This window comes from Varroa jacobsoni, unplaced genomic scaffold (genome assembly GCF_002532875.2).
Source record: "Varroa jacobsoni isolate VJ856 unplaced genomic scaffold, vjacob_1.0 scaffold_728, whole genome shotgun sequence".
Lineage (NCBI taxonomy): Eukaryota > Metazoa > Arthropoda > Arachnida > Mesostigmata > Varroidae > Varroa > Varroa jacobsoni.
In genome coordinates this window covers 48,161-75,372 of record NW_019213630.1, presented here as the reverse complement: position 1 = coordinate 75,372, position 27,212 = coordinate 48,161, and the positions used below count along the sequence as shown (strand labels likewise).

At 43.0% G+C, this 27,212-nt stretch overlaps 1 protein-coding gene across 5 annotated transcripts in view; it reads left to right on the top strand.

Moving 5' to 3' along the window:
• Nucleotides 1-2,072: 2,072 nt before the first annotated feature.
• The window catches only part of LOC111263057 (histone deacetylase 4), a gene marked incomplete at its 5' end in the record, with an annotated part of 62,087 nt that continues 36,947 nt past the window's right edge, over nt 2,073-27,212 (top strand). For 4 of the 5 annotated variants that reach the window (XM_086969443.1, XM_086969442.1, XM_022837814.1 and 1 more), the window contains 2 exon segments: nt 2,073-2,449; nt 5,011-5,271. In XM_086969443.1, coding sequence (XP_086825569.1) covers nt 2,073-2,449; nt 5,011-5,271 — 638 coding nt within the window. 5 annotated transcript variants of the gene reach the window in all.

Below are 27,212 nucleotides of genomic sequence, written 5' to 3'. Positions count from 1 at the left end.
TATATATATATATATATATATATATATGGAGAAAGATAGACACGCATATATATGTGTATGTGTGTGTATCTGCCCATATCAGCATCGGTGAATGAGCGTGGACATTATTTGTATTCAGAGCCCGAATGGTTCGATAAAGATCGGCAGAAAGGTTCTTTGAGGTGAGTGTCCTTTCCGCTCTAAGGGACCACGTACCTACCATGCTATTCACTAATCACCCTCGTTCTATAAAGCTATTTATATTATCAAATGAATAAGCAGATGCGTTACGATTGGCTAGTTACGTCAGAATAGAATATGATGAAAATAAGATACGACGCGACAATAGCGAGCGCAGATCACCTACGCCATACTTTCGTTGGTACACAGATTCTGTGGTACTTTTCTCTGGTAATAGAGAGCGTTTGACAGTGTGATGCGCCAGCAACGTACCAATACAACCTGCTGCTAATCTATAATATTTTAAAAATAAAGCCGCTCTTTTCGAAACGTAGATGTACACGTTTCACAGCATCGTTATTGGCTCGTTTGCTATTGGCCAATTGCCTGATTGCGGCTGGCAATAGATAGAGCTTCGGTTTCGCCTTTTGCCGAACACTTGCAAATCTCCCTAATGCTTTAACCAAAGATTTTTATAAATTTTGTTCTTTTTACCGAATATCGATCGCGTCCATCATTGGTGCGAAAATTTCTCAGTTGGGAGTTAGCGCTAGGTTTCATGATCACGACGCTATATGATATCGTAGATAACGATTTGAATTTTGCCCCCGACGTCGTTATTTTTTAGCTTGCGTAATGCTTCACCGTCGACATGAGAAGAAATTCCGTTTTAAGACAGGCTAGTTTATAGTACAACGGGTACTATATTTTACGGGTATAATATGGACGTTCTTTGTCTAGTCTAATAGCTTTACTTCGTAAGCATACTAATTAAGGGAAATGTTTTTGGGCGCTTGCATCGGCTATAGAAATAGGAGGCAAAAAGTGGCACAAATGACGACGCCTGAACGAGATAAAGCGATGGCGTATAGAGGCGGGTGAGCCTATAGGACTCTGCACGAACGGTGCTGACCCAGTGATTCTATAACGTGATGTTCTTTTGGAGCGTAGTTTAAAGGCACAAACAATAGTTCGGCTCAAAAAACGTTTAACGTACGCATACACGTTGATCCGCCCGTTGGACAGGGCGTCTCGTTAGCGTCTTTAATTGCTGCTCACTGTGTGTCTATTAAGCTTTTTTGCAATGGAAAAAATAGACATTTCAAGAGCCCTGCAAAACGAGAGGATACAGTACATAAAAGTAGGGCTATAACTATGAACGACGATATGTTGAACCTAGATAAAATATCTGCATAGCACTTCGGTGGTCGGGAGTTCGAAGACGTTTTGTCTACTTTCCCTAAAAGGCAGACAAACCATTTCCATCGTTCTCCTCAGGCGAGGTAGTTCGTCTACAGGACGCTGTCGCCGGTCACCGATAAGGACAAAAGCAGTCTTTTAGCCTGACCTTCAGCGTAGTGGCAGGCCTGTTACAAATATGTAGGCCAGACGCAATTTATTTCTAGACTAACGCTGAGAAGAAGGCTACTGAACGGTTCAGGCGGTCAAACAAACTCACAGCGAAGTGATGTCATAAGAGGTTTGAAGACTACTGACAGCCTTGGAGAGTGACCGATTAAGATGGTACCGCATCGATGAAGCCTGGCGCTGTGAGAGGACATGCCCTTTATTTTGCTTTCTGTTCGTTTGTTAGGGCTACATATTGCTCTATGAAATTTAACTACTGTTTGGTAGATGTATACATTTGGTATATACTTAATGATAGCAAAAACTAGTGTTAACCTATGAAGCCTCAACATTAGAAATGTATCCTTAAACAGGCGCCAACGGAAACTCTCCAATGTTTTCGAATGTTCACATTCATGCCGTGAGAAATGCTGTTGACACAATTATATCGATTATACTGGTCTATTTATTATATTGAAGTTCACAATTAATAAAAATTTCATTTTCTGACTCGTTTTCCCTATCGCAAGCTGCTCGTTCACTTTTATGACATTCTTTCTCTTCAGGTAAGTCAAACGGCACCGTCGGAGTGCCGAGTGTTGCGGGACCTGTGGAAATTCTCAAGCGACCGTCGTGGGGAGTTGCCGGAGTTAACGTGACCGGGATCGGGAGCGCTCTTACTCCCGTACCCCTGGTCACAACTGAAAGTGCCACTGTTAACGCCACGACGACGACGACGACGACGACGGAAAGTTGCCATATGAGTGGAGCAGTAGGCGACATAAATGATGGCGGCGGAACTGTAGACGGTGAAGCAGCACCACTTAGCGCCGGACCAGCGACTGGGTCCATGTCAGGGCCCCGACCATTACCAATGGACTATTCACCCTTCTCCAACTCGAACTCTCCGCCCGTGACGCAGTCAATTATGCCGCTTATTGAGGTACGACCACAAACTACGTATATATAGAGATATACATATATAAGAAGAGAGCGAGGGAGCAAGCGGTAGAGAGCAAAAGTGACGATATTATATCATAATGGTATTACAAAGAATAAGGCAAAACCTCGCCGAAAGTCTCGCCAATAATTGGGCGACGTATAAACGAACCTGAAGAACAACCCTGTTTCGTAAGAGCTTCAGGAACTTTTGAGACATAGCAGAACCAAATCGTATAAAATCAATGGCTGAGGAAAACAAATACGTATGCAACGGTTTCGCGGCACAGAAATTGCGCGCTATTTGAACGGATGAACCCGATTGCTACTTCTTTAAGGGAACCGTCTCAAATTCCGTGAGCCAGCTTCCAACACTCAGCAGGGAACTTGAAAACGGATACTTTTCTGCCGTTCGACCTTGTATGAGGACATAACTTACTCATTCACGAGTTGCTTGGCTCTTAATATATACAAACGCTCTTCGACGCCACGGTCTGCTGTGCGGCTTCATTTTTTTGCGTCTATCGACGATTACATATTCAAGTACGTCTCTACAGGACATCCAAGTCACATCTCTACCTGCATAGTAATGAACATTTCAGCTGACTCCTAATACCTTGATAATTATTTATTAGACGGCTTTGCTAATAAAATTGTTTAATAATTTTTATAATACGCGCCGTGTAGATTAGTTTCTTCTAATGTGGCTTACCATTCCAATTTCAAACGTATTGATCGCTATAGTTGATTGGTTGTTTATTATAGGATACAATATTACCCCCATTCTATCCCCTCTACACCCCACGGGGTTGTATTCCAACCCATTTCCAACGCTGCGGTCGTTACATTCGCGTCCTTTTACTTGATAAATCTAGAGTATTGTACAGCCACATAGACGATATGCAGTTATATGCAAACGTTCACTTGCGTTGTTTACCATCCATGATAACTTCTCAGTTTGGTTAGAGATGGCCCTATCTTTTCAGAGTATTTGACTTCAGCAGCTGCCTTGAAATGCATACTTATAGCATGCTGTTACACTCTTACACTGTTGACTGTAAGGCGAAAAGGCCTATTCCTGAGATTTCTTCTGGCCTGATTGAAGTCGAGCAAACTTTGAAACTTCGGCCACCGCGGTGTGACACATTGCGTTGTAGCCTTGGCTTCGCCATGAGCTGTGCAAACTATTTTCTTTTTTATTATGCGATTTATGCCGGAAAACGATGGATGCGCACAATCTTCACCTGCATAACTAGAATATCTACTCAAGACTAGGGTTGGTTGTGCCGTACCTGAGACCATCGGAGCAGCTAATTTAGTCAGAATTTACAAAGCGGCACATTTGTATGGCCGTCTCGATAATAACCGATCCGGCAATAAGGGGCATTCAACACGTTTCTCTTGCTTCTATAAGATATGCGTAGATAGCTTAGTCGCAAAGACTGATTAGCTATTTAAATTAGAACTAATGTAAGCTCTTAGCGCTGCGTATATATGTATATATATATATATATATATATATGTATAATAGCTTTCTTTGCCATCTGCTGAACTTATTTCAAGTAATGTAATTACGTGGGGCTAAGTGATCGCCGACGCATTGTCGCTCATTGCCGATGTATGGCTTTGAATTCAGCCCACCGAAATAATAAACCATAGCGTTCGACGATTTCCGATTAAATTGAGCTGGCCTCGCCATGTTCTCGATCAATGTAATAAGACAAAAGTAAAACATTTTACATGATGAGTTGCTTTCCCATTGTGTGAACATACTAAGACTTGATTAACTCATGCCCACAGCTCGCAAAGGTGAAAGCTTTCCCAAACAAGGAGGCACGGATAATCCCCCGAGGTGCACACGCGTTTTCTCTTTCGTTTAGCTATAGGTAACTAAGCATTTGAAGAGACGAAGGCGCCTGCTGACTATGCACTTTGCCCTTTGGTACAACAATCCGATCAGTTGATTCGTGCCCCCCAGGCAACTGAAGCGGCGAGCCATTTCGATTTTACATTTATTCAAATCGAACGTACATTTAACAAGCTACTAGAAAATACACGCGCATAGAACTTTGACTGAAGTCGACGTTCATTTTCCACTATATAAATGGTGCGTTCTGCTTGACAATCTACCAAGGAATATAGCCAACCCTTCACCAGTTGCAAATGAGCTCAGAGTCACTGTCCGGCAGAAGCGGACGAGTGGTACGTTCTGTTTTGACGCGAAGTAGCCATGCGTAGACTGATATTTGTATGCATGGACGTAACGCAGTCTGAGACTATTCTGTTTCGCTGCTCGTGCACGACGTACATACATTCTGCTAGTTCTCCTAGAATCCAGTGACGTGTTTGTCTGCCTAGGGGCACCTAGCGATCCAATGATAGAAAACGGGCGTAAGCTTGCTTCGTATGGCGCTGGCACGTTCCAGTCGTTCGACAGGATGCTTAAGTGCAAAGCAGTCTTAAAAAAGCTGAAGTATTTATACGTTGTTAGAATCGAACATTCATAATAATACCGCAAGTCGGACTTGTGCGCGGTCTGCATCTCGTGCGTGTGTTTTCAAGCAGGAGAGTGAAGCTGTGTTAACCGTGTCTCCCTCGGGAAGCGAGCCTCTACGTCCATCTGTCGCGGGCGTTACGGGCCCCGGCGGTACCGGCGTTGTTGCAGGTGCAAACAAAATCGTCGTGCCACTCCTGGAACTCCAGCAACAACTTGTCGCCATGAAACAGGAACAACAATTACAACAGCAACTCCTTTTGCAGAGTTATAGACACCAGCAGAGGCAGCTGGCGCAGCAGCACGAAATGCAACTGCAGGAACGCGTTCGGGTGAGTCCTGTATATTCCTGTTTTTTTTTTTATTTTTAGAGATTTGCCATCTTGGTTTTGTTTCATTGGTTTTTAAATGCTTATGATGCCATTCCCTAAATATCAATATATAATATTAAAAGATGGCCTGGACGAGGCGATAGCTAGGACCTATTTAAGTAAGTTAGAGATTAGAGCCTAAGCGTTCATCGAAACGCTTTATTATCGTTTAGCGATCCACAGGGCAAAACTAGTTTGAATACGAACATTTGAGGCATATCTGTACTGGCCAAGCACGACGCATATAGACGCTCGTATGTAGATACTCATGGCCAAGGTGGATGGTATTATAAGTTTGGCGAGCCTGGAAGGACAAGTGAAGTGCCAACTTGATGATGCATTTTGCAGTTACCAGACCTTCCACATATAGACGCAAATAAATGCAAGCAACGAGTACGTCGGGACACTGACGTCATGTCAAGGAGCAAGCCACGGTTTCTGTCACTTTAACATGTTGACACAAGATTTTTTCTGGATGTTTCAAACGAAAGCTGACCATATACCAGCCGTTTAAGAAACAAAAGCGCTCACATGGTTATCACTAGACTGATCGGAAGGTCATGTACGCTAGATCACGTTCATCAGCGACTGTGGTAACTTTTGTTCGAAAAGTTTCTAATCACTGTCGCTTGTTTTGCATATTCGAGCAGTCGCCGCTAAGTGACGACGAGCTAGTTTTGGGAATCGTTCGAAATTTAAATTCGTAAGCTTCTTACAGAGAATCGCTTCGAGCGGAGTTACCTCTGAGAAAAAACAACTGACATGTAACAAACGTACTTAGTTGATCCGTTGAATAAATAGAGCTTACTGGCTGTGTCAGATACCCAAAATAAGTTCGAGCGAATAACCGCTTTGTTACCTATTTCCGTCATGTCTTTAACACATGATATAGATACACTTGTGTAGCTTGTTTTCCGTTCAACGCTATCTCGTAATCCGTTTGTCTTTCCGTCGGTCGAAATAAATCAACAAGTTTTTGGCTGGCTACCGCCGTTCACACACTGAGGCCCCTAATTTTTGGCGCCTTCCTGTAATTGTAGCGGATGCACAGAGGCGAATGACAATACCCTGCTGCTTTATGCCCCACGTCAATGTTGCCCTTGGCTTACCCCTTGACAGTAAATACACGGTGCCATTACAGCTGGATCACCGTTTTTACCGTTGCAAGCGCATTCTGAGGAGCGGGTAGCAATGTGGGCATAGGAATAGTAGACATCTAAGAAAAGAAACCATATCTGTTTCAGTTTGAATAGCAGACTCGTCGGCTTGTGCAGCGAGCAGAGTCGATGTTCTTCTATGCGGTAAATTTATTTTAATAACACTCCAAAGTTGAAAAAGTTAGCTTTTGTTCGAAAGGGCGTTGGTCGCTGGACGCCCGCCGACGAAATGCTCTGCTCGTATAGTACTATTGTCGGGGAAAATCAAGTTTGCTCATTTGAAGCAATTGAAAAAAGAACCGAAAAATAGGTAAATAGTTATTTCTTAGCTTGTTTTTTAATACAGCTGACGAAGAAATCCAATTATAGATAGCTTCATTTTTCATTTAATGGATTCCCCTTTGTCCAGATTGTGATTTCCCCATTTAGAGAACTTTTCCCGGCTCATTTTAGGCTGGCGAATCATATGCCCGCAACTCTCCGTTACGTAACTTGTGGTGGGCTCGATTCTGAAACGTACGAGATCCTATCTATGACGATCGTTCTGTCCTTTTTTTTTTGCTGCAAAACACAACCCAGCTGCACACAACGGCGGTGACGAACCTTTTTTCTTAACCTTTGGACCATTCACTATTGGCAGTAACACTATCTGTCCACTGATACGAAACGACGTGATGGAATCGATGTTTCGCTCTATGGAAACGGGCTCTCCCGAGTTCCAAAGCTGGATGACCAAATATGATCTCGAAGATTTACAGCCTGTTGTTTATTTGCAAGCAAGACGTAGCCGCATTACCGGCTAGCTAAGTCCCATGACACGGCCGAGATAAGCAACAGAGACTCCCATTAGCTTTGGCAGTCTACGTACAATTGTTTTTGCCCAGTACCCATTGTCGCCTCTTCACATCTGGCATAGGGCTATTTAGGTAATTCAATTCATCGTAAGATCGAGTGAATACGGATAATCCTGATTAGTTGCGCACGCTGAGAACACAATGACTGATCAAGAGTACCGTCGACAGGGAGATCACGATCATCCTTGTAGAGGTGGCGGCTGACCAGTTCGGTTATACTTTTATATACAGATAAAATAAGAAGCTTTAACGGCACACGCTCACAGCGACCGATTAGTTGCGAACTTGACGGTGGTGGATTGGTATTCGGCCGTGTGGCCAGTCAGCGTATAGCCATTAATCGTACGTTATAAATCCCTTTCGAAATTTCCAGAAAACCAATATCTGTACCCCGAAAGATAGCGGGTTATATTTGGATGACGTGACCTTTTATTTCGATCTTTTGACGGCTTGTCTGTTTGCTTTCTATTTCATTTAAGCGACTGCTTCAATGTCTACCTGATTCCTTCAGGCTGACCTACTCAAAACAATCGACAAACGTAAAGCTCAACTGTTATTGTTAAAGAACGAGCATAGGTTACGAACTACGGTATCACTGTTTATTGAAATGTTATTGAATCTGATTTTTATCGTACATATTGGAAACGTTACTCTAATCAAGTTATTAAATGATACATAATTTTCTACATCAAATGTATCAATATTGTAAACTAAGTTCCTGAATATCTGAAAGAGCTCTGTTTACCTCTTGATACATTGCGTAATTGGGCATTTCATAATCTGCATAGTCATAACAGTAGTCTAGATAGCCGTTAACGTTCACCCAGGTCTCGTTGTTTCCACTGGTAAAATGTTTTTGTAATACAGGATACAATCGGTAATCCTATCGAAATATACAGTTCGATGTTTGCGCTCCTCGACCACTGGCTATCTATCAAGTACATAAGATCTTGGTGTGATAAACACTGACTGACCATGTTACCCTGAATCTTAAAAAGGGCCCTCAGTCCAACATCAAGCTGTTGATCCCTGCTCCACTTCAAAATCGCAGCGGCATTGGAGTGAATCAACGCATAGAGGGTCTACCTCGGTGCGTGCCATACGTTAAAAGCACGCTGTACTATCATTTCATTTGTGCGGGTCAACAGGGCGTGTTACGGGACGTAGTAATATCAAGTTAACCTAGCGTTTTATGCTAGTGCATCGACTCCTCGGCTAGTTTAATGATGAATCAGCTTCGGGCCAAGTCGTAGAGGAAGAAACAAACTAGAGCAAAAGCGTCCGAAGTCGTGTAAAGTCAGCTAAGACAAACTAGGAAAAACAAAGAATGAAAGCGGAAAGCTGCTGGAAAAAAACTACTGCTTTAGACTAGCTTGTTTCTGTGCCAGTTATATACGTTCGCATACCCAGCCAGCCCGTTGGGCATTTTTTGGAAAACTCAGGCTGCGTCACTGTGCGACAGTTAATTTTGGCGTTTACTTTATTTAGTTATAGAAAGAAGAGACTCCGTCGGTTTATTCAGAGGCTTGGTGGACGGCAAAAACGGTGTGGCGTAGTAATGTAACCCCAAATGGATTGCAACACATCCTCTACATGGGCCACTGAAGCGCTAAACAAATGCTAGTGGAATACGTGTTATCCGTACAATGGTTAGAGGAGACATTTTGTGGGGGCTGCATTCCTTCTACCGTTTCCAAGGTTCAATCAATGTTTTTTTTTCCCGTAAATTACTATATTTTTTAGTTAGACAACTAGCCGCGTCGCAAGTGACGCTTATAGGACAGTTTCGCTTAACCGGCCTTTCATTGAAACAAAACCTGATGTAAAGCAGTTAGAAGTAATCGTAGTGTCTTTATCGGCCGCTATTAGACGACGCTGGCGATACTTTATTAAACAGTATTTGCGTTTTGTTTATCTTTTTTTTTTTTGTATCGACGATGCGTTTGCTTTCTTTAGGCTTGCCCTGCATTACGATCGTAGTCAGTTCGCCAACGGCTGCCAGCGCTGTGCGTCCACTTGCTGGCACGCGATTTCCTTTTTCTTTCTTTTTTCGTTCTTTTGGAATTTTTTTTCGTACTATGGACGGCAATGGTGCGGCACTTCTTTATCAATTTTTAGCATCGACGGATCGCCATCAAGCGGCACTCGATGCAGGCTCCTGGCAGCATCGAGAGACGAAACCAGCCGAGATGGTCAACCGTGTGTTGACGCTTTTCCCTTTACGGCGACTTGGCCACCCACGCATTTAACCCAACTCCTCTGGCTGACTATATGCAGCTGAAAGCGTATTCTCTTTGGCAACTATTCGCTTTGCTCAGTGTCTCTCGGCAACGGTGAACGAGCAAAACACTGCCGCTACTGTCCCTAAGTCCACTACGCTTGTTATTGCCGCCGCCGATGCTGCCGCTGCTGCTGCTACTACAAAGGTACAGCGTCATCTCCAAGAGGGAATTCCACCATCGACGTCATGTTGGAGGTCGACGGTCGAAAACAGTGCTTTTCATAGACGCGTACGCAGGCAGAGGCTTCCCCGTCGCCACAGCTACCGTTATCGCCAGCAATACGCAGCGGGGCACTATGGAGAAACACGCACCACCATTACCGAGATCGCTTCCATTATCAGCTGACAGATAGCTGCTATTCGCGCTACTAAAATAGGTAAATGCTTCGAGTTTTACGTCCGGTAGTGCCGTCGCCGTCAGGAATTGTTTGAGACGGTTGGCTTCTTCTAGCTGCGAAAGGATTGGTCCCCAGGATAATAGGATCTACCTAATCCAAAACCAATGGGTTTACTGCTCCTACTAATAATACTGTTACTACTGCTGTCGCTTCCATCACAACAACCGCAAACGCATCTAGCAGAATATGGAAACTATAGAGAGAAGCGCGTCACGCCATTAGCGTCAGCAGGCAAAACGAGACGATGTGACGCGACCTAAGCCGAACCAAGCTGGGATAGAACAGCAAACGCCGATTTTGACGGTGACGCGAAAAAAAAAATGGACTCGAGAAAGATAGGTTAACATCGCGCGTAAATTGTAGGGCCAGTTTATTAGGCTTAGCAGTAATGGTAGTCAGTTGGATTGCTAGCAGTTACCAAACGCTGCCAGGGAGGATGAAGTAGAGGGGCTCGACTGAACGTTGACTACTGAACAGAACTACGCAAAAAGAGACTTTTCCAGCGCATCGCGCCACTGCAGAGCATTGAAGTGGAACTAGCAGGATAGAAGCCAATGACTGGGTGTAGACGAAACGGACAGCATACCACTAGGCAAGTAGAGCTGCACTAGAACCTTAGTATCTGCATGAAAAAAATAATGGACCTTTGCGACCACTGCCATTTTGCACTGTTACACAGCCATGTACTTGTAAGGAACATTTTTGAACTGGCCAAAAAAAAGGCTAAGTTCACAGCGAAACAAAGCAAGAATACGTTGTCCTACACTGGTTGGGTACAGGCAGGTAGACGCTGATAGAATAACAACTTCCGGTGACCAGTCGGGTCATATTAGAGAGAAATTCGAAAGGAAATTTCAAATAACTTTCATACCTATTCTATTTTTAAGTCCTTCAATTGTAGTGTGAACACTCTTTTTAGTCTTGGTCGCTCAATTTTCCAGCAAAAAAAAGAACATTGTTATGCGCTACCTTCCACAAACGTAGCTATTGATTGCAGCTAACCTAGAGAGATGCTACAGTAGACCGTCCCAGGCCCCCCCCCCAGGCAGCCCCAGTCAAGGCAACCGCTTAATGGACAGACATACGCCGCCGACACAATCTAACATGTCTCGCGTAGTAGAAGCGACAATGTTGGGCTAAATCCTGCGCTCTGCGAGGCCGCAACGTTGTGTCACTTGTGGTTTCAAGTACGTATATATCAGCCGGGCGCCGTATGCGTCAGGGAGCAACTCAGTGCATGCCCCTGCTTGCTCGGCCGATCGGACGCTTCACTTCCGCAAGTTGACCGAATCCATAAATGTAAACCTCATAAATGTAAATAGATTTAGTCATAAGAAAGAATTAAATAGCACTCGCTATTTGGAAAATACCCCCAAAGAATATGTTCGCCTGACCCAACCCTTCGAAATGACCAATGCATCTTGGCGTTTCTCTACGGCCTAAATACAGCTGGCTCGTTAGACGTAAGAATTACACAGAAGTAAGGATTCTCAAACGTTTGTTTAAGATACACAGATGTATTTAGAGATTTTTTTTGCCTATATGGGTACGGTTTAGATAATGGAAACAAATTACTGGGAAAGTCATTTTTAGAACAGTCATATATTGTTTAATCTTTCATAAGGCGAAGGAACTATATATCTGTTGACCGAGATACCTGACGCACAGCGGCCCTGCTATAAACAATTTGTTAATGCAGTTCGTCCTAGCTTCCTTTCTTCGGCCTAATGCATACAGTGGAATAGGTTAAATTAGTAAATAGGAGAGGAAAAAACATGAGGATATTAGGATGTCACTTACTCCAACATGAGCAACTGAGAATCAAAAATCGATAGAAACAACATAAGCACTGATTCATATTGCTGCTATTCTCGTCGTTGTCATGGGAATTTCTACCAACAAGCGCGAGTATTAACGACTATTCCATTGGCTGGGTATTCGTTTAGATATCTTCAAACCTTTGCTCATCATCCCTATCGAGCGATACATCGAGTAGGAGACTTTGTGCGTCGACAGAGATAGAAAAGGCCGAGCAGGGAAAACCCTTGAAGAACTTCGTCGCATTTTCTCTGTTCGCAGTCTTTGTTGTTGTTAGCTTTTCTTGTTGTTGTTGTTGTTATTGTTTTTTTAAAAAAAAGTAAGGGAAAAGGGGTCGTTTCATGTCCATCCACCCGTTCTGTCCAGCAATCTTTTACTGTTGTTACTTATAGTGATTTTTCATCCAAATTGACTAAAATCTATGGAATAATGGATAATAACACTCAGTTGCCGTTAACACAACAAATGCTAAAGTTGAAATTGATAGATAACTTGTTGCTACTTGAACATTCAGATGTTGTTATGAACTTACACAATTGAATTGTTTGTTATAGACACTGCTGCTTAGCCAACTTATCAAGTTTTGCGCAACTTAGCCAGATGTACGCGTTTGATAGTCTTGTCATTATCAGTGTACTACAAACGCGGTCGTTGAAGTGTAGACAAGGACGTCAACACGCTCGAGCATTGGCATGTCTATCGGAGCTTGATTCTAATATATGGAAGCGTTGACAAAGAAACAGACAAATGGGTTGCAACTTTTCAATATAGAGCAAAGAAATACAATCGGACTTATTGCGCCTACGTTGTCCCACTTGGCTTAGAGCAGGCTCACTGACATAGTTTTTGTTTGACAGCCGGATTTAGCCACTGTTATACTTACCAGCCGTGAGAGAAACAAGACAAAAACTTCGAAGTTTTACAACTGAAGCCAGCTTGCTGTTCGCTGTTGCGTTTTACCGACGTTCAAGGTTGTTGTTGTTGCTATCTCAGTTGACAGTTGGCAAATAGTTTATACACGCACAAAGGAGTCATTTGTATGACCTAGATAACTGAGTCGAACGTAAGGATCTTTGGAGATAAATCAGAGTTTAGGCGTTTGCCAAGCGGCCAATGAAAAAGCCCATTGGGTAGAATAATAATCTAAGTGGTAACGTAACTTTTACACAATCGATCTCTTTTCTCAGTTCTATTTTTATTTGAACTTGATATTTAATAGCACACAAAGTTAGCTGAAATTGCCCCTAAGGTCACTGCATAGGTTTTGACTATTTGCATTAACAAAATGGATGCAGACGGCGGAATGTATAGAGATGTATCGAGTGTAGATGAATTAGTACTCAATATTCATGCTAATCTATGCCGTTGCTAAACCATCATCCAGGAGCCCGTCACCCATTTGCTTCGTAGAATGGCTACCGGTTCAGCCAAAAATAGTTCAGATCATCAACCGCAAAACAGGTTCGATCTATCCTGCCTTGTCCGACTCGCCCTTTCCATAAAGATTTGCATGGAAAAAATGGCCTAATTATCCGATAGTCTAATTGACTGGTGAATTTGTACCCCGCCATTATTCTCCCGATAATCCTATCAGACACCGTACGGTACGTGCAATATAAGCGAAGTTTTACGATTTCACGTTGCCAAGTCGAAGACGTCGTCAGCTTCTGTGCGTAGTTCTATTCGTCTACGACCGGACCCACGGTACTTCCAGAATCAACCGAGACCTTATCATACGTGAATTCTACCACAGTGGCTCGATTTATTGAGCTCCATTGATTCCGTTGAAATCAGCACCAGTCCACGCAGCGAAGACTGCAGAGCTGAAAATTCAACATGGACTTCCGATAAATGCGTGATGATATTTACTGAGCACGTTTTAATCGTTCGGACGATGATATCTATTGTTACTGTGACGCTAATGAATCATAGGTTTAGTAGCGACGGCAACGAAATTGTGGCACAGATGTTGAATAAAATGGACTCTCGTTCTCGTGCACTGCTACACTGTCCCGCTCGTGAACTATCCAGGTCTTCTGTATGCACCCACTCAGTTGCGTGCCAAAGTTATGCTTTATGTAAAAGATGTAGGGAGGACACGTTTCTTCCCTATACATCGACTAGAAACGAAGACCCACGTTTTCTTATCGGTCAACCGCGCAGGGCATCGTGGGCTTCACTGTGGCGGTCTTGGCGTTTGTCTTTATTATTATCGTATGCCAGTGATTATCTAGTAAGTTCTCTTTATCTGAGTTGTAGCGCTGACATGCCGTTGTCTCCCTTTTCTAGCATGATGCTTCTATTTAGAGACACTTTATCCGCCTCTTTGTTCTTTCTTCACCAGTTTAAGTCACTCTACACCGCAGAGTTATTGTCGGGTGTATTCTCTCAGGGACAGCTTCTTTTCTCAATGGACGACGAGGCATCCTCATCAATAGTAACTCAAAATTCATTGCCTACAAATGATAAAATATGTTGGCCACTTTATGACAAGGACTAGCCGCTAGCGCATTGCTTCATAAAACTACACTATTAAAAATTAGGGAGATTACCGGTTCTGTCGTACTTTAGCGGTGCATGTACTGGCCTGCGGTTAGCTGGTCCTTCGTCGATTGAGTTGTAGTAGATTTCACTGTGGCAGTATAGACGTCCTGCCTAGAATCAACACGGCCGTCTGTCGACCTTTACGCTGTTTCGGCGTCTTCCGGTGTAGCCAATAATAACGCTTTTTGTCGGCATCACTTGATTTGTTAATTGGCATAATACTAGTAGGTGCAGGACGAGTTCGTGAGCCTATCAAGGCATGGTACCTTTTCTAAAACGTGAACAATATTATGCAACAACACACGGCCACGATAATGATTGTAGCGTTGACCCTTTGTCGGCTGGTAGCGATTGTCATAATTAACTTTACTCTTGTTTCATGTCTGTTGTTAGTATACAATTGAACCAAGTCGACGCGAACGGGTCGACGCTGAACAAAATCTTGCAGTCTCCACTGCACGTATTAGTCCCATAGTATTATGTTCTTTTTTTTTTTTTTATTTGTAGAGAAATATATCTCTGTGTATATGTGTGTTGATGCAAAATGCTGGTTAGCTAGTAGGAATATTAGTAGTATCGTTCCTAGTTTCACCTGTGATTGCCGCCCGCGTGAGTCTATAGTTGGCGTCGTTCAACTAACAACTACAACAATAGCGGTTGACGTTATCGCGGCGACATAAACGATTGCAATGGCACCTTGACAGCATAGCAAGATTATGATACGAACCTTCACAAAATCATCTTTTTTTTTTTTTTTTGCTATAAATATTCACGGCGGACAGAGGGATCTGGAGCAACGGAACGGGGGCCGTGGGAAGGGGGTACGAAACGCGGCAGATGGTGCAGTCGTTCGATCATAGCCGTAACACGGCGAGCACGGTTCTACTTACCAGCTGTATGCTTATGCAATTTCTGAAAATTGCATATGTCGGTAGTGTTGGTCACAGGTGGCGGGAGATTGGGTGCGGCGGCTGGTGGCGGCTTGGGTGCGATATTAGTAAAGATTCACCCCAAACGAAATAGAGCAATAATAGAAAAATGAAAGAAACGAAAGAAAAAAAAGAGTTGGGCTGAGCGGGGATACAGGTTTTTATGCTGCAGTGTGCCTATGGTAACGGTATTATTAGGGAGTGCTACCACGAACATAGCTGTCTGTAACGACGATGAATACTGATAACTGATCCTTGTTACATTAGCCCCTAGCGATTCGGCAGGCAGGCAGGCAGGCGGCGACTCCGGAGAAAAACTAGGAGAGGTTATGAGGAATGAGTCTAGTTCATAGGAGCTTTTACAATAGGCGACTTCTATAATGGTCACAAGCCACCATTCATAGCTTCCGAAAGCCTCAAATATGAGCGTCATCGTCATCAGAGCTTCTCCTACCACGTCGACTTTCTATCAAGTGAAGGTCATGTAGCCTTTCAAATACTTATCTAAATAGTCCGCTGTTAAATATCTTTGCTTTGGAACATGGCCTTTACGTAGTTTTATGGCCACTCTCTTTGTCACGCTCTTTTGATCATCTGACAATGATGACCTTAGCCGATTGTTAATATTATGCCAGCCGGGATCCCAAGGGGGTGTTTTCAGTTACCGAGTTTCCAGCCGCTGGAAATGACGCCTTGCTTTGTTTATCTATGTTTAGTTAGGATCACAACAGCAGCGACAGTTCCGGTGAACATGATTGAGACTTGAATTCCTCTCGACCGCATTTGTCTCATGTGCTACCCTTACAATCAATATAGGTGGCAAACTATCGTGATGAATCGTCTCGTAATGCCTTAATAGTAGACATAGCTACTTGAAGGAGAGCAATGGATCGCCGTTGGAGAGACGTTTGTAAATTGAATTGTCATTCTCGCAGCGGCTGTCTTTGGCGGACTCGATATACGGCTGAAGCCGACTCGATTCCACACTCCGTCCAATTCGTTGTCATAAGCAGGAATAACCAAGTATCGGCGCTTTGCTGGTAGATTCCGCTGCCGCTGCTGCTGCTGTTGCTGCTGCTGTTAGGTCCCACAATACAAACGTCACCGCAAAGTTCCATAGCGGTGTTTTTTCGCCGCCAGCAGCAATACTACCACAGCTATGAGCATTGCCTATATGCGGCGCGCTAGCGGCAGTCATCTACTAGCTAGCAGGCTACCCGGAGCGACCCGAAGCAGACAAGCAGTCAGCCTAGGCGACAACGACCGGAAACACGCTATCTCCGCTTCCACTGCTGTTTCTGCCAGTAAAATTAGCATCGGACGGAGTTATCTTTAGAAAGACTACCCCCGCCTAGCAAAGCGATGTAGGCGACAACCATTCTGTTACCTGTTACTAGCGAACATTGGGCTTGTGTCGGCAGACGTCAACGTGGCATACCCCACAGACCCCCTACACAGTAGTCAATGTCACGACATGTGCAACACTCTATACTATTGTAACATCGTCCCGCGGCGAGGCCAATTTCAACACATCGTCGTTCGGCTGTTGCTGACGCCGTCGTTGCTGCTCTCGTTGTTGTTACCGACAGCTGGCTATTCGTAATGGGGTCTTTGGTAACAGATTTTTTGATATACAGAAAAGAAAAACGCGAGAAGATAAAATAAATGGGAAAATTGAGAAAATGATCAGATAAAATAAAAATAATTACTGCCGGTACGAGAAATGCGACGATGAGACAAAACTAAACATTGGATATAGGACGATTTATCAGTTGGTGGGCTGCTCCGCTGTGGAATCGTTGGTGGTCACGTGAATTGTAAACGTGCTAGTAATGCTGACGGTAACTTTACGATCGTATTGTGCCTATTCGTTCCTCTAAGCCATATTGACGCTCGCGCCCCATATCGAACTAGAAAATGGCTAGAACGAATAGGCGCAAAGCTAAGCGGATCTATTGTTCTAATTAGCACTATAGAAAAACATTCGTGAGAATAACGCTGCCAAGTTGAGATATGAAAATCATATACCCTTGGTCTATTCTACGGACATATCGATTAATGATGTCCGATTAACTGCATACAGTTCCCCATCTAGAGGACGACGGTGAAAAAAGGACACAATTATAGTGCAGAAGTTGACGAAATTCAAGCAGAGTTTAATAGAAAAATTACAATGTTCATTAACGTATAATGAGACTGATCGTGTTTGCCTGTGCGTGCAACAAATTATTAATATGCTCGCATTATCAAAGACCATATTCCTGTGCTATCATCACAAGCCACTGCTTATGGGGATCTGAGCTATAATTCAGAACTCCGATTCAACAATACCTCTAGCTTTCGATGTGAGGCCATAAAGCGGGTCGATTTAGTATTGTAAAGCTGTTATTAATACTCTATCATAGGTTTATAACTTCGAGTCGACAGGCGGCTAAATGCTGAGTTGAGCGCTGCCAGTCAGTTCGGGTACCTAGTCGGTAGTGCGTAAATCCTACTTCAACAAAATAATCGACGATTCTAATGCTTCGAGATGTCCTGGACGCGTCCTACTTTTAACTACCGCGACGGCCACATTTGCATCGGTGCTTTGCTGCTAGATAAGCAAATTATAAAGGCTACTGCCGAACCGTTGCTACTGTAAGATGGTACGCATTGCCCCCCAAACAAAAAAAAATGCATTGTTGACTCTGTCTATCAGTTTACGTTCGGAACGTCTAGAGGAACGGATTTTTGGGGGAGTAGTAGCTTGAAATGGAAACACAAACATCGTCCAACCATACAATGACGGATGTCTGGACAGGAGCAAAGACAATGATTGAATATCCGCTCGGGCCTAAGGCTGGCTTGAAGAAGATTGTAAAGCAAGGCTTGATCGAGAGAACAATGACAGGAAAAGATGATCCTGTTAGAGAAAACAGATACTGTGGTACGTCTTCGTTGAGTAGAGCTTCTTCTTCCTTAAACTCAATCAGGTCGTCCCGTTCCGCAAAAAGCTCGTCTATAAAGAGGCACTCGAGTCGACGTACGAATCGGTACCTACATTAATCAGAAAACGCTATGATAAGACAACCTATTAACGAATAACTATGCTAGGATTAAAGGTGACAGTTAGTATAGCGACTCCATTACTAACCCAGTGGTGTTTTTAACTGCCCTACCGGTAGGCCTCATTAAGGCTTTACGGGATCAGCGATAATTCACGTGTCAAAGTAGGAAGTATCCTCTCGCATTTGGCAACCTACATCTCCATAACGAATCAAACATCATGGTCACATGCGGGCGATAACATTTAGGGAATGTTAATTTTACATATAGACGCTTAGTTCCGTAGAGTTGGCGAATGTTGCCGAACGTTACAAGCTACTTCCTTTGAAAAATAGCTAAACCCAAAGTTGTGCCTGTATAATAGCATTGAGTCAGATATTTAGGCGTCTGCCTAGGGCAATAGAATAGGACACAGTTAGCACAATGCTTCAATAGCACGTCCGGGTCTCTCTCAAACAAAGCATAATACATTGTCAGTGTCGTTGCTTTTTGACAAACTACATCGCGATTTTGTAAAATGTCTAATAATATCCGATCCAATGTATGATGATATTGAAACGTAGTCACATTTGCGTACGATATAAGGATAGGCCATTACTACATATTAAATCAAAAAGGAAATGCGATGTCCCATTTAAAAGTAAGCGAAATATTCCTCCTGAACGGAAATCCCGCCGAAAATAGAGTTTTTCGCAGCGAGCGACGGCGGCGGCGGCGGCGCAGAATCAGCTAGTTTGTGCGTAACATCGTTACTATAGGGGTTTTAGAAGATCTGTGCATAATGAGAAAACACTTTTTATTGTTATTATTATTTAAAAAAAATATCAGCTAAACAGGAGAGCAGGTAGCTCTTGGGGTTCCCCACAGAGGAATTGTGCCAACGATGAGAAACCCGATTCTGAATTTAAGCCTCGTTTTTGCCCGGCACGTTTTGTGGAAGTTAGCCAATGATGGAAAATGGGAACAGCAACAGTAGTGAAATAATGAGACTAAATAAAGGGAAGCCATCTGCCAATATACATATATATATATATATATATATATATATAGTCTTTTTTGTAGCTAGATGGTTTTAAAGTCGTACAGGGTCCACGTTGGCGCCGTTTGAAAGTTTACTTGACAAACGCAGCCCTACTATCATTATTGAAATACCTCAGAAGTATTCAGATCAATAATAGAACGCCCTGAAGATGAGTCTGTGCTATTCTGACCGATAAAAACAATTCTGCTCTCCTTATCAAGGTCAGGTGTGTTAGCGTTTCGTTCTGGAAACTTGGACGGTTCCTTCTTGTAGTGGTTAACCAATTCGAAACCGAAAAACTGATACAACTATTGTAAAAGTTGACAAAGCATCACCAAGAAAATAAATATCCGTCACTAAAATGTTTAAATAACGCTGGGCACAAGAAGGCGCTCGATATTTGCGTGCCACATGAATTGGCCCAGAAAAATTTCTACCCACAAAGCTCTACCGAAACACAATGAAGTGGAACTATTGTCAAAACGGCTGATTCCAGGTGATGAAAATCCAACCACATACAACAATAATGTGAAATGACGACGCAAGAAAAAATGTATTCCACAACCTCTGGCAAAGCCCAGACTGACGCCGAGGAAGGTAATGCAGTATCCTCAATGGGACTGGAAAGGAATCGTGCATCGTGACTTGCTGCTGCCTGGCAGAACAATTGATTTGGTCTTTTACTGCCGATTAACAAGACTCTAATAAGCTATTGAAAAGAATCGATTGGAGCTAGTGTGTAGAAGAGACGTCGTCCGTCGCCCCCTGACAATATCAGACCACAAACATCTTTAGCAACCTACAACCTTAAAACATAGATGAGAAAATTTTAACACATCTACCATATGGCCTGGATCTTATACCAACGGTTTATCTCTTGCTATCTGAGCGCAAATCCCTTATAGATAATGTCAACTTCAATTTAATGGAACAACGAAAAGATCACCTGTTATAACCCTTGAGCACAGGAATCACGGAGGTTCCACAGTGTCGAAATTATGGTGTCACTAAGCAAAACGGCCTGTATTTAGTTCAATAGTATGATTCTGAAATATAAAAAAGGGTCGCTTTAATTTTAGCTTGAAGAACGGTTAGTTCTTCTTCGACAACCCAATATTATCTCCGTGAAACGTATATGCTACGCGCAGACTTGGCTTTACCAAAGCAGGCTCGCTTACTATTTTTAGCTGGCCTTGACTACTGAAAACTACTCGGTCTAACCGTAATCTATTTTCGGGTACGCATACGTTTCATATTATATCCAGATTTCTCATTGAGACCAATATAGAGATTTTTGACTGCTACGTTGCATGCTACTAGAACGGATCATTGTCATCTTATGACGCCTGATCGATTCGTAAAAAGAACAGGCATTGCCTTTAACAAGGAGTGTTAATTTTTGGGCAACTACAGGTGCTCTATAAAACTGCCATTAAGATTATTGTCACTCGAAGAGGTTTATAATAGGAAGCATCTAAATTGGAAAAAATATCTTTCACGTGTCAAATCTACGACGAAGGTCCCTGAGTACACCATTATTATACATATGATTATACAAGCTCAATACGACTGACTACCTACTATCGCAACAAATATATAATCTATGGCAACGTTATATTTTCCAAATGTATTTGCTCACGATAGTTCCGTCCTTTAACGTATTAGTAGGATCTAACCCCATTTATAATTTAAAACTCAAATTGATGTGATTAAAGGGTAAAATTGAAAGACCATAGATATTCGAATGTGCGCGAAGAACGAAGTATAGCCCGGTTCGTCGTTTATCTCAAAAAAAAAAAAAAAAAAAAATAGAAACTAAAATTGATTTATCAGTAAAAAGGCACTAGAGTTTATAAAATGATTTAAAACAGAACTCAAATATCCCAGAACGGAAAGATCACCTGATGTTTAATAACAGTATTATATTTATTTAAAAGTTTTATGTTATAGACGTTATTAGCGTCGTCGGCTGTAAGTGCCGTAAAACCGTCTTTTTCACTTCATCCGGTTCACAGATCGGAGCATCAGCCGATACCGTTTTCATAGTCATAGCGCGCACTCGTTTGTAGCCTGCTACCGACAGTCCTTCGCTATATTCGTCCATCGACTCTCTTTATGTGGTTAAACCTGTGCGAAATATCCACAAATAGAATCTCTGGAGGTTCCCAAAATAAGACCTACAAACATGGCTGCTTCTACTACGTATCCTCGAAACTCTCACGGCCGTCGTTACAATCACAACATTTGGCCTGCCCCGGTTCCGCAGGATTGTGTAGGGGCTTTGTCCCCACCCAGGCACGTCTCGTTTTCTCCATTTTATTTCTATCTCTGTTCCACCAATGAGATAACGCAAAAATCGAGGACGCCGCAGCCGTCGCCGCCGATGACGTCAGCACGGCCGTACCAGTTCTGTAAACAATAGCAACAGAAGGATTCTATCGTCAGCTCTGCGGCGCTCGACATAGTCTGAACTGCGAGCTATGTATGAGCTGACTGATCGTTCGATCATCGATCCGTTTATACTTCGGTTAGAAGCCTGTTCGTGTGCTACCTATAGGAATTCTTTAAGCAAGAGGCTAAATATGAAGACTCAGCCAAACAGAAGCACCGGGCCCGTTTCAGAGCCTATCTTCTTGGTCCTGCCTGAAGGTCCCGACCAACATCACTATTGCATTATCAGAAGCAAATCATGCAGCACTGCGAGAGAATTGAGTGTACTGCTACATCGTAGATCTGCATCGTAATCTAACCGAAAAATAAAAAAAAACAGAGAGAAAGAGAGAGAGAGAGAGAGAGGGAGGGGGGCGAATGACCTTGGACAGACTCGTACAAAGATTAGGCAAGGACTAAAAGTCCCGGTCTCCTGAAAAATAGGCTGACAACGTAGGTTTGAAGTGCTTAGCTTTGAAATCGATAAATAGAAAAATGGCTTCGCTTGCAGATCTTCATATATGGCCACATTACCATGGCGATAGAAACGACATACGAAGCCTAAACTGATGAACGAATAGGATGACTGACCGCAGATCATTCTGTCTGCGTTTTTGAACTTTCGAAAACGAGTAATCAGAGGAAAATAGGAAATATGCTCGAACTTAAGTTGCTAGTGGCGGCATAATAGTTCTCAAGTTCCGTATATATATAGGACGCCTGTAAAATTCATTACTAATGCCAGTGATAAAGGGGTGCCAGCGGCATGAGCGAACGTGAGACCTTTACAAACATCGAAATGAAATTGAGAGTCTTGTAGGGACAACATTCGTGTTTGTTATGATTAGTGCTTCGGGCCCAAAGCCGTAAGTTGCTGATCCGAGGTCTGCGGTCACATACGCAGAACCGTTAGCGTCCCCAAGCCAAAAAAAAACTCTGAAGCTTGATGCTAATTGAGGTATTTGTAAGCGTTTACCGTAACACGTCATGAACGTCTAGTAGTATAGGCACCGCTACTGATGTTATCCTTGCTTTATACAAGGAACCCCTATATTAATAATGGTTGATAACTCAGACGATATTAACGTATCATTGAGTGGACAGTTGTTTTCATTTCATACAAATCAACCGGTGAAATTTACAATTAGTATTATATCGAACTAGTAGTAGGTACTGAACGGCAATCTTTCGAAAACTTTTCGAAATTATATCATTTGGTTGCCAGGGCCTCTTTGGCCGACAGTAATAGTCGAAAGAAGGAATGGCGTCGCAGATTAGAAACAATATATTAGTATATAGTATAATATAAGGGTAAAAAAAATACCTTGACCAAATTATCTGATTCTATCGAACGATTATGATTACATTTAGACGATCCAATGACCCTAATAACATAACATAGCTAACCATTCGACAGTCTCTGATACATTCACTGGCAAATATCTGTGCCGTGTTTATTTTTTTAACTGTCACAGTACATTACGATATCCCTGCGACGTATCTGAAACAGATTTATGTCAATAACGATCCTAACCTCTAGTAATTGGTGTATTTATCTGAATTTATTAATATAATGTCAAAAGTTCACACTGACGATAGAATCGATTGCGATAGTAAACTTGTCCAGTGAATTCTAACGCTCATTTGCTTTGTTAGTATACAACATAAGGTCTTACATGGCCATCACATCCCAATCACCACTTCTACGAAGCGAATCATAGCTATCAATGATGACGCGCAAGGTTTCCCTTCCACGGTTCCTCGTCAGTGTCCAGCGCTAGTAGCGCTCGAAGGAAAAATTTCAAGGAATACACCATCGCCGACTTCATAGGGCAAAGTGGATTATTGTGGTTTAAAGGTCGTTTAATAATCGTACCTATCGCCAAAGTCAATCCTGGCGAGCCTATAGGCCACAGCATAAAAAGAGCTGCAGCGGTAGAGAAATCGTGTATACGTACAGTTTATATATATATATATATAGAAGTACTAGGAATGTTCAACTGTATCGGAGTTTGTATTGATCTTAAGTTGCTTATATAGCATACTACTTGAGTATGCTTTTCCTAACCACAATAGAGATGGTACATATTAAAACAATGTCAACATAGCAAACAACCATCGATTTAGTAGGCTTTTTGAACGTACTACTACTGCAACTATTACTACTACTACTACTACTACTACCACGATTATCGTTATCGTCGTCATCATTATCGTCAATGGCAAGTCTCTCAGTTTTACGCTCGATGACGATCCCCCTTGGTGTCAATTTCGATCTTTCTTACCACGTTGACTGCTATCACCTGGAACATTTTTGCTACCGTATGTGTAGATATTACTCGATTTCTAGTTCCTTTCAACTTACGTAGTTACTGAATCGTCGAGATCAACTTGATCTTACTATTGAAAGTCTATTCTCTGTGGAATTAGCTTCGAAAAGGATCCGTTCTATTTTACTCGACTTTGTAATCGACTACGACCAATTCAGTCGGAACGATTTAGCCCCATTCCATAAACGCGTGCTACAATAATGATTAAGTGATGATCCTCACAACCTACGTAAGAGGCTTCTATATATATTTGCGCAGGAGTATTTCCATAACGTTCGAGCATATTGAATGATATTATATGGAAGGCCCTCATGATGAGGTCAGCGGAGCTGCATTACTGGACAGCGTGGCTCTGCGAATTTCAGTAACGCTGCTAAGGGAAATCGCCCAAAAAGGCTAACCTGTAAGATGTATGTCGAGCGTATTCAACCATCGTTAGCGATGAATGGCTCTAAGGTCCTATGAGACCTCGTAGAATTCCGTTTACGTTTCGCTCGACATCCTGTCTACCTTTAGTTGAAATTGAAACGTAAACGTCTTCGCCTATTCCGTTTGTATAAACAAACCTCTCGTTCTCCCTTTTCCTCCAGTTAGGTCATACAAAGTAAAACACTTTGGACGGTCGCTTTTGACAGCCATTTTTAACCAATTATATGAGCTGAATAACACGTTATTGATGGTGCTATCCACTAGTCAGTCCAGAGGAGGAGCCCAAAAATCGGCGACCGTTTCTTCGGTTCTCGCTATATGGCTAGGTAAATTCAGTTATACGTATGTCTGCTTATAGCCCAGCTTAAAATTAGCCTTCGTTACCAGCTGGGCAAATATTATTTATATTAGAAAGAACCTGAACACCGGGGGCGGATGCGTACCGGCTTGTTGGCGGACTATTTTAGAACATTTTTGGGACAACACAGATGTTTTTGCCCTTAGAAACACAATAATACAGACGTTTTTACCCTTAGAAACAACTAATTCTAACGGGTAATTTGCCGTTGAAAGTCGAAACAAATGTCAATTAAAAATGGTTGTTGTCGAACGACGATGATTTTACGCAAATTGTTTATATTCTTGAGAAAAATCGAGATAGCATCGAGATAGCTGTTAACTGGGCTATCAGTACGATGTGTCGAAGGCTAGGGAATCAAAGCTAAGCACATAGAAATAATCGTCATAATAATAACAACAACAAGTATGTATGTGTAAATATGTAGACGATGTGTGTAGACGTAAAACTGAAAGGGGGAACTTCGTATCAGTACAAACATCGACATCGTTGACGGCGATATGCTTTACTACGTCCCTATGTCGTCTCTCACGGCACTCATTACGACTTAAGTTAGAAGTAATCCGCATCTGCGCTGTTTTTGTGGTAACGCGTACATTCGCTACCATTCACGACCGGTTAGAAGCTTGATAGTTTTGCGATTCCTCTTTTTTTTTTTTTTTACTGTGGACGGTACTCGCCTGAACTGTATACGCTATAGTCCACTGTGTCTATCTGTCGCGAAGCTGTCCCAAGCAGACATTCAACTAGTATTCGCCAAAAGGTGGACCGTTGGGTGCAAGCGTACAGCGAATGGGCCGCTAACAAACGCTCGAAGTAACAACAGTCAGCAGGAACTGCACACCGCAGCTCTCGCTGATACGTCGCCTAGATACTTAGTCCGGTTTCATACCCTGCGATGATAACGCCTTACAATTGCGACCATATCTATCTGCGAAGAAAAAAGTAACAGGAAAAGTTTGTAAAAATCGACATGTGTGTGTGTGTGTGTGTCTGTCTGTCACAACATGGCGGCTGCCGGCGGCAATAGAAACGATCGCAAGTACGCGTTACACTTATCGTTGTTGTTGTTGCTGTCGCCGTCGACGCTGCTGATACGGTGGCTGTTTACTGCTCTAATGAAAAACGATCAAGTCTTCTAGAGCCGTCGATAACTGGCCGGCTGGCTGGCTGGCTGGCTGGCTGGCTGCCTGCCTGGCCAGCCTGTGACTCACGTGCAGCTTGCCAAAGTTTGCCAGTGCCATCTTTACTTAGTTCGTCGACAATATGTCTCCCCTTTGTGGTGTTCTACCTGAAGCGTCTTTGCCAATTTATTTATCTGCTGAAACGAATATTATGTAGACAGGCGGGAACAGCCATTGTTTACTCATGTGGGCTCAACTCGCTAAACCTATTCGCCCCATTTACTTTTAACTCCATCACAATGTCGTTACGACGTTCCAAGCCATTCAATACAGCTGACAATAGAGAGGGCCGTTACGCGCCTACTTATGGCGCAATCTTCGAACGGTCGAACTCTGATATCAGGTGTACGCAGGCGGAGAAAAGAGAACAAATGAAAAAAAAAAAAAAAAAACAGGGCGTTTTATCTTGATGCCGTATTGCCTTAGCCTCTGCGCTTCTTGCCCCCGGTACTAATCAGGGTGCACCGGCGGGCATTACCGAATGACATGAAGACTTATGAAGGTCACACCGAGGGTGCAGACTCGATTTTGTTGTATTAAGCTATCTTCACGCATTCGTTGGTTGTGATCGTTGCTAAACATACTTGAAAAGTAGGGCCGCTTTTCGAGTGAGTGGTTATCCCCATCAAATTAGTCCGGCCGCCTACATGAGAGACCCGGCCGACAAAATAGCGGTCGTTTGTTGTGTGAGCAATGGCCGCCAATGGTTTCCGGCAACGTTTGAGCTCAACGCTACCGCGACAGGACGTCGTGGAAGGAGGATATACCACTGACGTCAACAACTTGTTGACTCGACGCGTTCGCAAGCAGGGGGGAGCGACCGCGAAGGGCGAACTACGCGGGAAACTGCTGCTGTGACAACTGGGGACCGTCAGCGATGACCGACCATCGACAGCCATTAGGCCAGAGCGTCGCCGTAAAAGGGCCCAAGGTGAAAACTAGACACGACGCCACTGCAGGGTGAACTGGAGTGGATAGAGCAGTGCTATAAATAGATTCAAGCAGATAGAAAAAAAGCACGATCATGCGCATGTACTTAGTAGCATTGTGTAGTTGTATGAATTCAGGCTATCGAAGCCAGTCGCGTTCCTTCGATGAAGATCATAGATCTGGCTTGACCACAA